Below are 15,997 nucleotides of genomic sequence, written 5' to 3' on the forward strand. Positions count from 1 at the left end.
ATTTAATTTCCAGATATTTCACCATAAGTGCTACAGCAGTTCTCCTTTTTAAAAAATGAAAATCTATACTGCACCTTAAAAATATAATATATGGTTACTTTAAAACAAAACAATGACGGGAAAAAATGCCAACTATTACTATCCATTTAACTTAACCTTTTGAATAAATGCAACATTAAAAAAATCATATTTACAAGCTCATATAACGCCACTTAAGGTTTCTGAATATTAAGGGGAACAAAACTCACCCCAATCCCCTTCCCCTCTGTATCTTGTATTGAATAAAGCAGTAGCCTGTTGGCCATTATAAAACAGAATAAAGTTACAAGTCCAAAAATAATAGCTAAAAATTAAATCTTTAACTGAAAGTTCTGAAAATCTGGTCTGCAACTCCCCTAACAACAACAGCAATCTCATCATTAAGAAATTCTGTCCCGTTGCAGAGCATCTCCCTGTCCAAGCAATAGAAAGCAGTGCAATGTGATGCTCAACTACACATGCAGCCTACTGCAAACAACCACTACTTTTTTTTTTTTTTTTTTTCTCCAAACAATATAGCACACCTTGACAAACTCGAAGTAAAGAGCTACTCATGGAGTATTTCACACTAGTGATAACCTGGTGTCACTACAGCTATGTGATTTACACTGTGAACTATAAGAAGTTTATCTATGGTAGGGGAGTAAAAAATTTTTTGTATAATGAAAAGAGGAATTATCAAAGCAACCACTTGGGTGTAGTGCAAAGGCATTTCCTTTCCATTACAAAGACTGTACCAGAAACAACACCATTAGCACTTATATGTAGACTTCATTATTAAACTTGATTTCGTATTCTCCTTCATCAGAACAGTTGCTTACGATGCAAATATTTAACTAAAGCTGAGAGCACTAAATATTTAATTTACATTATAAGAGGAAAAATTGTTGTATGTTAATTTACACTATTTTATTACTATTCAATTGCTCCACATTTTATCTAAACAAGACAAAAACCATTGCATTAACTAATATGGCCTCTTACCAGGACTTTATTTTGCTTTATAGCTCATTGTTTAGTTATGCTGCACTTATTATTCTATTGTTCTTTGTTCCTATTTTCTGTACACTTGTTTGTCTTATCACTGTTTCCTCATTTAAAAATCCTAGTGAAAGACTTACATTGAATTTTACCAAAATTCTAGTACAAATGTCATACTTTAAAAGCCTGGTACTCACAACATATGCACTCCCCCAGGGAACACATACAACTCACAAATTTTGTAGTTAGAGTGGAGAATTGAATTCTCTGTTCTACAGAAGATTTAAGGGGAAATAAATAGACTCCATTACCATTAAAAAGTGCCAGCATTGCCAGGGAATATCTACTACTGACTAATCATGTAAGAAAAATATGGACAAAAAAAAAAAGACACAAACTTGACAACTTGACAGCATAACACAGCCACAGGTGAAGGCACAGACAAAGAGCATCTCATTGCTTAACTACACACTTTCCTTCAGTCAAAAAAAACAATATAGTTCTTGCTCTGAAAGACTGTCTGAAAATATTGCAAAGTATGAGCCATCTACACACTGATAAGGCATGGCTATACAATTCTGGTGGTCCTATCACTTAGAACTAGAATATTTAGATTTACCTAATTTAACCATGATTAAAGTCTCATCTCTTCATCACAAATTCACTGTGAACTTTTAAAGAGACTCACCTCTACTGCTACTGCTCCAAGACAACTCCATCTTAAATGAGATCTATTGAGGACCTTATCCTCACCCCCCCCACTTCCCTCCTCCTCCCCATCCACTCTGCAGAACATGAATTTGGACATGAATATAAACAGAGCTGGAAGAGGAAGATGGACTACTGCCAACCACTGCACAGAAGCCACAAAATACTGGGAGTCAACAACAAGAGGTCTCTTGAATTAAATTACCACAAACATGGGAACACTGTTTAAAGTGATTGAGCTGATGAGACTTTGATTTTCTGTCTTTATTCAAAGGAAAATTCATTACACCTAGCTGCTGCATCCAAAATTTCTGTCAAGACTTTAGAAAATGCAAGTGGTTTTCTAACATCTTAAAACACTTTCAGCATTTTTTTATTTTTAGGCACAAAGTTCCAGGTGGAAAAGTGTTCTAGACTGATTCAGAATATGTTTGCAGATAAAATTCTCCTCAGCTATACCTTTCATGATTTCCTCAACACTACTGAATTTGTGGTTTGAATTTATACGCCTTTTCCACAGATACATTCACAAATTGCATTTAATGATTATATTGAAAATTGAAGCCACAGTTCAGCTGAGTGGTCAGCTAACTGATACAGAAGGACACAAATCACTGCCTGACTATCTATAGAAAGAAGTAAAGAATTAGACATAGTTCCATTGAAACAAAGGGAAAGAAAATCATAAGTCAATCTGTTGAAGACAAGATGTAAGATCTTAGCATACAAATCATTATTTCCACATGAATTTCTCTAGTAACTTAAATACTCCTTTACACAACTAAAAACTGAAGTATGGAAGACTTTCATTACAGAATACCACAATGATGAAATAAAGAAAAAACTATTATTTCCAAATCCACAACATCTTTTGCAGAACTGTATTAATCTAGAGCCCCAGAGTCCTTTATACTCTCTCTCTTACATTGTGAAATGAAGATTATTTTTCTTGGTCATTTTCTTGAAAAGATTTCTTTTCAAACAGTACACACATTCAGTATCAATATAAATTTACAGGAGATTGACTATAGGATTCATATTTTGGGTGATAACTATGCAGATCTGGATAGTGTCTATGGCCATATTAAATTCCGTAAGTGGACATCTGTGAATATCACCTCTGAAACTGACAAAGCTGTTTACCATGATGATCTGTTGCACCTTTGACAGATAGAGAATATACTGAGTAATCCTTCCTTATTTTGCTCTCTCCTCTGTTTACCACAAGAGGCACAAAAACTCTAACATCCCTGCAAAAGATTAACATCCAGTAGGAGTACATAGAAGCAGGTTGTTAAATGATGAAATCAGTGACTGTCTCTTATATATGTATGTATTCTTGCTCTTTATTCCATCTTCCTATGATGCCACTCATTTACTGTACTCAGTATCTTGATAAATAAAAAACAAAACCCAACAAAAATCACTCAGTTATTCTGCAGTTTCATAGTAACATTCATACGAAGGAAACTGAAGGACTGTAGTCTGGAAACAGTGTGTTTCAAAAGCTGCCTACTAAGATTCTAAAAAATTTTGCAAAACGCAAAATTTGCTGGCTGCAGTATTTTAAAATGATTGAATGTTCAGATTACCAGAACTAAGATTTAACTATAAGTTAAATCTAGCATGGATTTTTTTTTTTAATGGTAATCATTACAGAAATTTGTCACTCTTTTTTCAAATGACAAACAAAATGAGTATTGTAGTATAGGAGGTAAGTTCAGTTTCAGAGTCAAGTGTACCAATACAGTTTCCCTACTTCAGAATAAGTGGTTTCATTTTGTAACAGAGCTGTTGCAAATGAATCAGTTTTTGAACCCAATCCTCTACTTAAATTTGTAGCCTGGGTAAGAACAGAGAGCCTGAAGGAAGAGGAATGAATTTCACAGAATTACAGGACTTGTGAAATGTTGTTCCCCTCCAGCATTCACTATAGTTTGCTTTGTCTTTAATCTCTACTTGCTTAGTCCATTATTACCTGTATGGATTTCTTTAAAAGCTTCATTTTGCTTTTAAATAACTCTGCATATTTATCTTTTACATGAATCTCAATCCTGAATGAAATCTCAACTCTTCACTATTGTGAAATTCAAAATTCTGCAGTTTTTGGCAAGCCACTGTTCTGATATTAGGGAATGAGCAGACTGAACTTTATCAGTCACAGAATGTCTGAATTGTAATAATCTCCATTCTACTTGGATACAGTAGCATTGAGTAGAGTAGAATAAAATAGAACAGATAGGGACCTACAAAGTTTATCCAGCTGCCTGACCACTACAGGGCTAACCAAAAGTTAAAGCATATTAAGGACATTACCCAAATGCCTCTTGAATACTGACAAGCATGATGAGAGGTTATATTTTCCCCATATGGAAGTGGAAAAAGGAACAATAAAGACTCTAAATCCAGCTCTCCAAGGATCCTATACAAAAACAAAACGGTGCCTGGATTTTCAGAAAGCAGTACTCTCTGGCTGTGTATTTGTTTAATGCTATCCTCCTTCTTATTTACTGCTGGTCAGTGTTTCAGCCATTTTGATTCCAGAAGCATGATAAAATTCTCTTATTCCTCAACATACTGCCATTACTTTGTTTTTCCTGTGTGATATATCTCTTGCAACTGTACCTGTATATATACACACACATCCCACACAGTGATGTAACTTTATGCTTGTTCTATTATTATTACTCCTTTTTTAAAAGAGTATTTATAATTACATAATGCAGGGATCATTCACACTTAACATTTGAGGTATACTGGTACTGAGGCATTTCTAAGGAATGTAGAGTACAAAACAGGTAGGACCTGTGATATGCAGGAGAGGTTTAATACCTTTTGAAGAGAAATGTTTAAACCATACCAAGAAGTTGAAATAACCACTGAATCACAACACAGACCTGGCAGATGGGACGACTCTTCCAAAAGCCCTGTAAATGCCTAAGCTACAGAGCAGAACCCAAATAAAACCAATTTTCCACTGGGCCTTTTGCACTGGAAGGTTGCACATCCTTCCTGCACCAGGGACACTGAAGCTGTACTGTGGGTGTTGCAAAAGAAATTCTAATCATTAATCTGAAAATGTGGTGTTTATAACTGTCCTACACATTTATTAAATGAAGGCTGATAATACAATGCGTATTTTCCTACAAAGCAACCAAATTCTGACAGCATTTCAGCAGGTATGCTAATACTTCTCTACATTGAGTGTATGTTGTTAATAATAAGGACACTTATTCCTGCTATTTCCTCAGCTAACTCTGCTCTGGGCTACCAGTTTAGCTCCTACACTGCTTACAACAGAGTCATTTCCTCCTCCACCCTCTCTCTCTTCCACACTTGCATGCATTCATTTACAAAACGCATTTTCCACAAGGCCAACTTTAGACAGAAAAGAGTTGGATTATTTTTTTCCTTAAATGACATGAACAACTCCTTTGTTGTTTACTTATTCATCCAGATCTCAGGAGTGTCTACAGCAACATAAGAGCCAACCTATTTCTGGAACTTCTAAGTTCAGTGTGTTTAAAACAAAGACATTCTGCAAATGATCATGGATTATCAACTGCACAGTTCTCAGACTCCTTTCCAGCTTATAAAATGCATTAAAAATACTGATGAGTATACTAGGCACTTTCTTAAGCTTATCTATATACTACTATGGCCACACTGTTCTGATCAGATGCTCTTTAAATTTAAAAAGTTGCACTTACATAGGCCTTTAGCAAGACATGTTCTAGACAAGCATTTTCTTGTTAGGGCAGACTTGCACTCACTCAGTTCATACTTGGAAACAGCAGGACACAGAATAGCTCAGAACAAAAATAACTGTTCTTGAGCAAATGCTGAAAGCCCTTCTGAGCACACAGCATCTTACTGTTGCTGGCAATTTTCTGCCTGGATTAGAAAAAGCAAGTGCAAACCTGAGCAAATTGACCAAATTTTTGGTAGTATCCAGCTGTGAGAAGCCTCCTAAAAGATCAATTCCAAGAAGGCCTAGAAACTACCTATTATGCAATGATTTTTGCAAGATACAGCAGCCCATCCTTACGGGATAGAAGTGCTACTTTAGACATGTATGGCAGAGACTTTTTCTTGAACATGGGCTTTGTACACAACATTAAAGTGAGGGAATCACTCATTTCCCCTCTGCACAGAGTCAGCCCGGAGTCAGAAAGTTGAATAGTTATTCAATTTTCTTATACTATTTTTAATACTACGAGTCACAAGAAAGTGTTGATTATTGAAAGTAATTTCCTCATACTTCATTATACATAGTACCCCATGTCCAAATGACAGCCATGAAAAAAAATACAGTGACACTAAAAATGCCAAGATGATTATTACATTAGATCAGATCTTCATGAAATCTGCAATCAAAGTGAACAAGGGAGTTACTGCTGCAAACGCTAGAAAAGATGTGCATGTATCGCCAAAATACTATCTTCACCTGTTATTCCACTGTTTGTAACATGAGAAAAGATTTCCTAGCAATAAAAAGCAGGAGAAAATGGGTCATAATTTTATAACGTAAAGTATACTTGTGATACTGCCATATTTGAGATACCACTGTCAACAGTACCATCCAAGTAGATAACTATAAAGTGGTAATACAAACATACATGAAGAGGAATAGTGCATTTCATTTTTTCAGTTACACTTTCCAGTTTTGTTTGGTAATTTTGCAGTTTCTCCAGGGTCTGCCTTTAATGCAGCACCCTTTCACATCACTACTGCACTTTTTTCAAGCTATGTGTCAGTATGTCATCTAAGAAGGAGCTAGATAAAATTATCATCCAGAAAAGGTGAGCTCTGGATCCTTACACGGGTCAAACAAAGCATACCAAAAGTCAGGAAGTCATAAAAAAAAAAGGGTTGCTAAAGGGAAAATTAGTTTACTTGAGCATAAATTGGAGTACAATTAAAACAGAAATGCCCTTTCTTGGTGGTCTTAGTTCCTTAGTTTTCATTCACTTAAATTAGGAACCGTCCATACTAGTGAAAGTTGCAGCTCTTTTTCAATCAGAGTGTGCTTTTCCAAGAGCTCTTAATGATCTTACCTTTGCATGCTTCTTCTTTAAGGCATTCAGCTCTTTCTGCTGTTTCTTTAAATGTTTTATGTAAGCCTACAAAAAAAACAAATTGGATCAATTTGCCTGTGGTCACACTGACTGTAAACAGATAAAATAATGGCTACTTAAAACAAATAATTAGGAACACATCTTGAAAAACCTATGTCCATGCTTACCTTCATTTGCTTTAAATCTTCTATCTTCACTTGAGGAATTAGGTCTATACCTAGGAAGGTATTGATAGAGTTTATCTAAAACTTCATGCATAGAACTGTATTTCATACTTAAGAGTTTTAACATAGAAATCTACATGTTAGTTAACAGTTAATTACTGTTTTGTACCATTAAAAAGTCAGGTTAATGAAAAAATAATTCATTAAGACGTAGCAAAAATACTGCTAATTTCCTTTTCAAATATACCGCTCAATCAATTGCCTTGTGAAAAAAAGGAATTGATGAGAGTATTTTAATCATACAATTCTGCACTGACGTGTCCAAACACAGCAATATAAAAATTGGAAAAGTTTATTTTCTGAAAACACAACAAACAATTTATGTACATTAAAGTCCAACTTTGCAAATTTCAGAATTTTTTACATAGCTGGAGATTGCTCCAGCACCTCTAGTTTCTGGGGGAATGTTTCTTAGGTGAGGTTGTGCATGACAACATAAAGAGCTATATATACTTATTCTTATTATTTAACTGAGGAAAAACCAGGACACCAACAGGTGTGCCTTTTTCTAAACAAACTTCCTTAGGCTTTCACTTTAAAGTGTAAAGTTATTCAAGTCTGATTCCATGGCAACCAGGAATCAATTGCCACCTCCTGCAAATTTCATGCCTAATTAATGCTCAACAGAACTAACATTTGTGCATCTTGATGATGATACATGAAATATGAAAATATCTTGCTGACATAAAAAAATCTGGGGAAGAACTTTGAAAACTTTAAGGTGCCAGAGATGACCTGTTCTATTGCCAGAAGTGACTCATGATAGACGGCATCTTATTTCTCAAAAGATTGACCCTTTCACATGTTTGTATTCAGTTATGTCTGCTAATGTTTAAGAACAAGAACAGTGCTCCTTTCCGTTCCATTGATCCCCTTGGGCCAAAATGAATGAAAGAGAGTGAACCAGACTAATTCTTGTGGGCAATTAACAGAGATATTTACTGTGCTTCATTCAGCTGTACGGATTTGTTTTCTCACTTAATCTTCATTACCTGTGATGATCTGTGAAAAACAAATAATCCCATTTGGCTCCACGAGGTGATTTTGTAAAGTGAACAATGAATAATGAGAAAAAAAAATACTTATTCATTTCTAAATGAGCACTTTTAATACGGATATTTTTGACAATAAACATGCCATTTCCATAATCAGTAAAACCATACACTGAAAATATCTCTAATTGTTGGGAAATCTCTACAGAATCCAATGAATTCTAAATACTTTAATTACTTAAATCTGCAACTCTGCCAAGGGATCTGTAGAGAGAAAAACTAAAGTAGAACAACTCCTGCGGAATATTGCCAGAAAATAGTCATTCCTATCAGTGTGGCTTCAGTACATCTCTGGTAAATTTCTCCCAGTCATGTAGGCTCTACTATTGGTATCTGGCACGCAGCTACACAAAGGAGTCACTTAGAAAAATAAATCTGTATTGAATTTACAGAGTCTTTCTGGTAATATATACAATTTTCTTGCAAATAGACGAAGACTGCTATCAGTGACTGAAGAAGTTATTTTCAAAAGGTAAACAGAACTGCAAAACTAAAAACGAGAAACAAGTACTTCTCTGTAGCTTTCTGAACCGCACCAGAACTGAAGGATTGGCTCAGGATTTTTGTTTACCTTTCTTAGCATCGGTCCCAGACCCAAAGCCTGCTGTGGTACTTGGTCGAAGCTCAGAGCTACTCTGAGGAGTCACGTTTGCTTTGGCGTTATTAGCTTTCCCTTTTCTATCATTTTTTGAAGTGTCATTTGGTACATCAGCTATATCACTCTGGAAGAAACATTCACATTGTAATAAATTAATTGCTTTTACCTGTAGTACAACATTTGGTGTACAGGAAATTTCTGAACTTGTTTACTTCAATACATGCTTTGGAAAATTGAAGCGTACTTTCAAATAACACAATTCTCAGTAAAGTATTTGTAATATATTTTAAAAACCTACCCACTCTTCTTACTTCCCAAAGTTTCTACTTCTAAACGATGTGTTTTGCATCATGATATGAATACAAATGAGCTGTGTTAGTCATTAAGTTCCACTTACAGTTTCAATACCCATAGCTCTCATTTGGTCTGCTCTTTTTTCTGTAATAGACAAAAATTTCTTTGGATCTGACAAAGCATCCACAATATCTGTAAGAAAAAGAAAAAAAATTTCATCTTTTTTTTTATCATTTTCAGAAGCATTCCGTTTTACCTTTTACAAAACCTTTACCCTACTATTACTGAATGAGCTTTGACTTGCAAAAATTGTTCAGGTTCATACAGTAAATCTGTCAGGACAGAAAGTGCTCATCAAAATAGCATCGGAGCATATTAGGAACACGAATCAGTTTAAAAAGTGTCAAGGGTGCGGTACTAATCCAGGCAGTTTATTCAGGAAAACACATTCTAACTCCATCAAAGCAAAGATACTCTGCATTACTCCTGGTTGTGACACTAAAATTTGAGACCAGAATGGAATCTGCTGAGTGACAAAGCACTAACAACTTTGTCTCTTGATTATTTGAAGTGGTGCTGACTTCCTATCCAGGTTATCAGGGGAGTTAGTATAAAAGAAAGGCTCCATGAAACAGCAAGGATCTCCCTATTTCCTCCTATTCCAGTAATATTCTTCTATCCTTAGCTTCCCAGAGGACAGTGAGGAACTGAGGTTGGTTTCTCCAGGATTTTAAGCAGAATGTGGGCTGTAGTGGGTGCTGGCACCATTTCTTCCAACCTTGGTCTCCGGCATCCCATACTCCAGCTAATATCCTTCTCCCATTCCCTATGGGCACACAGAATCCTCCTGAATACACAAGCAGAGATGAGCCCCTGGGTGCTGTACACCCAGGGTCACCCATAACTATACCATTACCATGAACTCCTCACATGTTGTCATGAAAATGTATGAATTCTATTTGGAGTTCTTAATCCAAACTACATATGTGGCACTACTAGACAAGTTTATGCTGCAGAAGCTTACTCTGCCTAAGGAAATAAACCAAACACCTTCCCTAGGAGCAGCTCCTTTTCTTTCATACAGCAAAACACAAACAATAATACTCTAACCACTCTTTATTTTACAATAAAATCCAACGCTATCATGTGCTGTCTCTCATGATGGGTGGATGAGCCTAGAGAGTATAGCACTGTGATCATTTTGGCTGTCAGCATACCAACTACCTGAACTGCAACCTTAGCTGCTTCCAATAAAATTAGAAACAACAGTACTGACATGAAATAAGAATTAGGATCAGGAATGAGGGTGAATATGTTATGCCTTCCTCCTCCACCTCCACCCCCTACTACCCCACTGGAGCATAAAAGAAATCTGTAAAAGTAAAATTAAAAATTGCACTGAGTAAGCTTAACAGCATAAATTACAGAATGTGTTTTCCATATACAGCGATGGATGTGTAAACACTGTTCTGAAGGAAGACAAAGATACAGGAACATTTACCTTTGTGCTGAATAATCTCTTTCCATGACTAATCTCAGAACCAGAAGTTTCACAAATGGCAATGGGAGCCCTCCACAGTAAGAAACAATTTTATAAATTAAACTGATTCACTATTTACAATATTAACACATTTTCAGAGACCATAGCAACAATCTGTTGTAATGATGTCTCTGAAACGTTAACTTCAGTATTATGGACAAAAGGATCACTGGACTCAGTTAATAAACCTTGCATGTTAGAGCAGTAACTTAGGAAAGGAAGTTTAAATGCTGCAGACTGACTCATCACTCACTAAAAAATATTGTCATTTCATTAACTTGAGCTTTTGTTGTGAGAATCCAGGAGACTATGCACGATGATTCACTTACAAGGAATCCTTTTCTTTACCGAATGTGGCAAACCCCTATTTTTAGCTCCTTATAAGACGACGATTTTTGTATCCTTATATCCTAGACAGACTCACTAGACAATTATTTCTGCAATAGCAGTTCTGAAACTTACAGTTTCCATCATTTGAGTTTTATCTATGTCCCACGTCATACTTTTGGCCATTTTCCAAATCAGTTTACAATGACTGGGCCAGAGAAACTGGCCCATTGACTATGTTTGCAAAAAATACCCAACTCATTAAAAGCTTTCAAAGGAAGCTTCCTATCTTTCTTGATCAAACTGGGGGCTGGACTATGCAATCTCCTTTCCAATCTAAGTTATTCTGTGGTCTTCTCTGAAAACACTGGATGTATTTCCCATGGAAAATAGCACAGACTGGGCTTCCATTCCCCCCAGAGTTGTACTAAATAGATAGCATTGCCCTTGATAGGTACCAAACATACTGCCAACAATAATTGTCGTAACCCAAACATATCTTCAGAACCTGTACTTTACATACACAAAATACAGGTAGAATTTATTTTCAGACATTTATTTTCAGAACTGATTGAATCATAGAATGGCGTGAGTTAGAAGTTCCAACCCCCAGCTGTGGGCAGGGCTGCCACACACCAGATGAGGCTGCCCAGGGTTCCATCCAACCTGCCTTTGAATGCCTCCAAAGATGGGGCTTCTCTGGGCAGCCTGTGCCAGTGCCTCATCACCTTCAGAATACATAATTTCTTCCTAACATCTAACCTAAATATCCTCTCTTCTAGTTTAAAACTGTTTCTTCTTGTTCTATCACTATCTGCCTCTGCAAGTAGTCAGTATCCCTCCTACTTATGATATCCATTCAAGTACTGGAAGGCCGCAATAAGGTCTCGCTAGGGTCCACTCCAGGCTAAACAAGCCCAGCTCTCTCAGCCCTTCTTCACAGGAGAGGTGCTCCAGTCCCCTTCCTAACTTAGTAACTATGCCTTTTTGTCCTTGGCATGTACTTTTCCATGAACACTCAGAGCAACCTGTGAACACGATGCGTCAGTTGAAAATGGAACCTGATTACCATGAGCTTCAAAGTAAAAATGACTAACATCTTTGGGAGAGTGAGACCTTTGTAAATTGTGTTACTAACCACAGGAGTACATCACCAAAGGCTCAGCATTTCTACAAGTGGGATGTGACTCATCACTGTTTTTCACATTGTCATTTGTCCTTTGCTTACGTTTGTCATTTTCCCTGGTGAGGTAAGGTGGGGGTAGGGAATAGCATTTTGTAAAAGAATTCCAATTAAATACAGAAAAAATAATTAAATAAAAGGAAGAGTACAGAAGGCTCTAATAACTACCTTAAGTAACCATGCTTACTGACGTACAGATTTCAATTACAGATGCTTCTCTTTGGAGAACACTACTTCATTTGCATTAATTTGCATCAGCATTTTATTTTATTGGGAACAGAGTATCTGACACAGAAAAATTACAAAAAAAATCAGTAAATCCTACAAGAAATAAATAAATAGTTACGCATCTTTTAAGGCCTATTATGAATTAATAACTCTAGTGCAAGTTTTTAAATCTTTAAGTTAAAAGAAATCTTTAAAATAAAAAATAATAATAATAAAAAAGCACGCAGCTACTGAATCAACTTATACCTTCCCACAGGTTTGCTAAAATAATCATAAAGATCCTAATGATAGCTCATAAAACAAAGAGAGGTGCACTGCAGATGACAGGTACTTAAAAACATGTCAGGAGAATGTTAACGATTCCACTTGAGTGTCAAAAGTTATTTCCCAGTTGTTCATCAGCTTGTTCTATACCGATGAGAAAAATACACAAGACACATCAAAACTATCTGGGGATGGGAGAAGAGAATAACTGAACTCATTTTATTCATATTAATATGGAGCCTGTTTTCCCCAACGAGACAATCAGTTTTTCATTCTAGCAGTATTTTACTTAAGCATAAAGTTACTTAGGGGTATTAATGTTTTCCTATATTCTCTCCCTTACCAGATAAACTATCAAAAGCACTGGTGACCAAACAGTATATCAGCCAATACTGAACAGTATACAATTTGCAAATTCTTAATTGGTGTTCAAACGCTCCTTGAAATACAAGTTTTTCACTTTTGAATTTGTATAATGCATTTAAAAAAAACAACAATTTTTCTCCCTATACAATCAATATGCTCCAACACTTAGACAAATTAAACTCCACTAGGTTTAAATCCTACTCACAGAAGAAGTGGTGTGATATCATTCAGTAAAATGCCAATTCCAAATCAGAAGTATGCCCCTAGTTTAGAAAATATTTTAATAGAGCCATTAACTGTCAAAAACTCAAGTTCTGAAAAGAATTAAAACATATGCTTAAATGAGTCCCTTAGATTCACTGTTCAGTTACAACCTTGAGAATCTCAAGCTTAAGCAGAAGCTTACATTTGTCTTCAGACTAAATCCCTGAATTACTGTTGTTCAAACATGCTGCATAAAGGCATGGTAGTGCTCCAAGTCATGTAGCAGAGCTCCATCTGACTTACCACAGTCAGGATTTCATATGTGACTTACACAAATAGTTCTGTAAATGCCTAATTTTTTCCATGGAGTTATTGATACTTTTAAAAGTCCGGATAAATACCACCGAACAGTCTTGAAGATACGCTATCTAATGTATTGAGCAAGTATTATCTTCCTCTAGTTTGTACTATGGAAATGCCACTCAGAGTAGCTGCAGGAACTCTTAGGGTAGACATCAGGTTTGAAACTGCTTTTGCAAATAGCAAAATTCCATTTTCATCAACGTCTCACTAATCACATAGAAGGTAAGCTTCATCTTGTCATTGAGTCAGAGCATTAACATTTAACATTATTTCCATAATTTTTATTTTGCAGCTTTAAATGATTTATGTATTGTCTAATATACAAGTGAATTTCATCTGCTCTGAAAAACGCATTTCCCAGAAGTTCATTCTCAGGGTGAACTTACACATTACACAGACTAAATTGGTGTAGTGACTATTCTCTGTTTGTTCATATCCAGATGTGGCAATGACCCTGCCAAACTGATCATGGGAATGGCTCAGATTAAAAACAACTTCCCTAAAAATAATTACAAGACACTAAAATATGTAAAATTGGGAGAGACAAATGCAGAACAGTTTTGGATGCTTAATTCTTCCACCACCAGTTTTTGTTTGTTTGTTTGTTTGTTTTTAATATATACCAATATTCTCAGGAGTATAAAAGTGCCTTTGCTTGAAAAAATGTGCATCTAGATTCTGCTGCAATTGTTTATACATACTGGACAAACAATATAGCTAAAATACACGTTAGCCTTGCAAACATATGTCAGAAAAAAAAAATTAACATCTTTCTGAACAAAAAGAAAACCAGAGATAACCCTAATATTAGTATATTCTCCACATTATTTTGGAATTTAACAGGATACATTTAACAACCATTTACCCTGAGGTACTTGGTTGGAAACTTTGTTTCTTAACTGAACAAATGGGGTTGCCACAGTGTTAAAGACACTAAATCTTTGCAGTCCTCCAGCATTGTGTCTCTACTCTCAGCTAGCATACTGGAAGTGAATTCTACAATACAGTAAATTCTACAGCACTCAAAATTTACCATACACTGAAGTACAGGCTTATCTCACCTCCAAAACCATCAGGCACATATGTTTTAAGCACAATGTTGCAGAAAACCGTCGGAAGAGAGAGTGGTTTGTTGCCCTCATTTCGAAGTGAAATGTGTCTGTAACCTGCTTGTAGACCATCTAGAGGCAGGATCCTCTGACCGATCAACTTATTATTGTCATCATATACTGCTATTCTCAGGACAGCAAGATCAGGGAGAATAACCTGGAAAGCCATAAAATGAAGACATTTAATGATTAGTACATTATCACCCTCCTCACCCCTCATGTTGAAGCAATTTGCTCATTCACTTTGTATGCCAGAAACAGACTATCATCACTGAAAGATAATGCCAGTCCCTGCAAATAGCATACTTTCAAATTACCCTTTCCTAGAAAATAATTTTTTCCACTCTAAATAATGGGTAATTCCAAAATGTACAATAATACATCTTACAGTTATTTTACCTAAATATTTTGCATACTTATTTTACATTATTGGAGGCCAGTGACATGAATAAGCAAGCAGGTAAATACTACAGGGGAAATGGCAGATAGCGTGGCAATCGAAGAGTAGGTAACACTGAATCTGGAGGAATTATGAGAGAAAGATGGGATTTGGGATGTATCCAAAAGGGCAATGAAGAATGGAATTAATGCAAGCGTAAGTTGATATGAACGCATGTTGAGCTATGTGTTGTGTAGAGGGGAGAAGCAGACAGAAGAGGGCAGACAGGTTGAAAGACCTGCTGAAATGGTGTGTTGCCAGCAGAAGTGAGTACTCACAATATGAAATATGCATAGTGTGCAGAGATGCTGTCAGGTATCTGTATCTGTCAGCCCCTACCTTGTCTGATCAAAAGAAGAGCAAAAAAAACCTTGCTGTCCCTGCGGCACAGACACTGCTTCTGTGTGCAGAGCAGCAAGGAGAAGACAGATAAACCAAGACATGCAGTCTCTGTACCAGTCTATCTTGATCATGGTAGGAAAGGTCTTCCCAGTTCTTCTCTACGCGATTCTACTCTTCGATGCTCATCAGACAAAAGACCTGGGTAAACTGTATCTACTATCTTAGACCTTTCCCTTGTCACTTTCATTTTAGATAATAGAGGGCACAAAATAAAGTATTCTTTTGGTCTCTGAATTCAGCTGAGCTACTCATAAAAGTCTTGATTTACTTGCTCAGGATGAGTAATAACTAGACATTCCCAGTATGTTACCACCAGCACACCCGACCCACACCTCCCCCTTACACAACACAGTTGACAACACTGTACTTGGCTCAGAATGATTGAAAATTTATTTTAATTAAAATAAAAATAACAAAACATGATAGAAGTGTAATCAAACGTGTTACCTAAAAGCAGCTGTGTATTATTAAACATCAGCTTAAGAAGAATACTGTAACCCAAATAAAGCAGGTAAGTCCTCTCCTCAACAGGCCACGGATTAGTAAATCTTTTAATACTTTACTGGCTCAGATAGAGATTGACTAGGGAGTACAAGTG

The 15,997-nt window shown here is 36.2% G+C and overlaps 1 protein-coding gene across 1 annotated transcript in view; it reads right to left on the minus strand.

Annotated features, from left to right (window-relative positions):
• Nucleotides 1–15,997, minus strand: part of LOC100547667 (1-phosphatidylinositol 4,5-bisphosphate phosphodiesterase beta-4) — a 52,192-nt gene that overhangs the window by 24,167 nt on the left and 12,028 nt on the right. Inside the window, exons 8-12 of the mRNA XM_019612606.2 lie at nt 14,511–14,715; nt 9,078–9,166; nt 8,654–8,804; nt 6,974–7,023; nt 6,786–6,851 (exon numbers count right to left, since the gene is read on the minus strand). Coding sequence (XP_019468151.1) covers nt 6,786–6,851; nt 6,974–7,023; nt 8,654–8,804; nt 9,078–9,166; nt 14,511–14,715 — 561 coding nt within the window. The remainder of the gene's footprint in view (nt 1–6,785; nt 6,852–6,973; nt 7,024–8,653; nt 8,805–9,077; nt 9,167–14,510; nt 14,716–15,997) is intronic.

Source organism: Meleagris gallopavo, chromosome 2 (genome assembly GCF_000146605.3).
Source record: "Meleagris gallopavo isolate NT-WF06-2002-E0010 breed Aviagen turkey brand Nicholas breeding stock chromosome 2, Turkey_5.1, whole genome shotgun sequence".
NCBI lineage: Eukaryota > Metazoa > Chordata > Aves > Galliformes > Phasianidae > Meleagris > Meleagris gallopavo.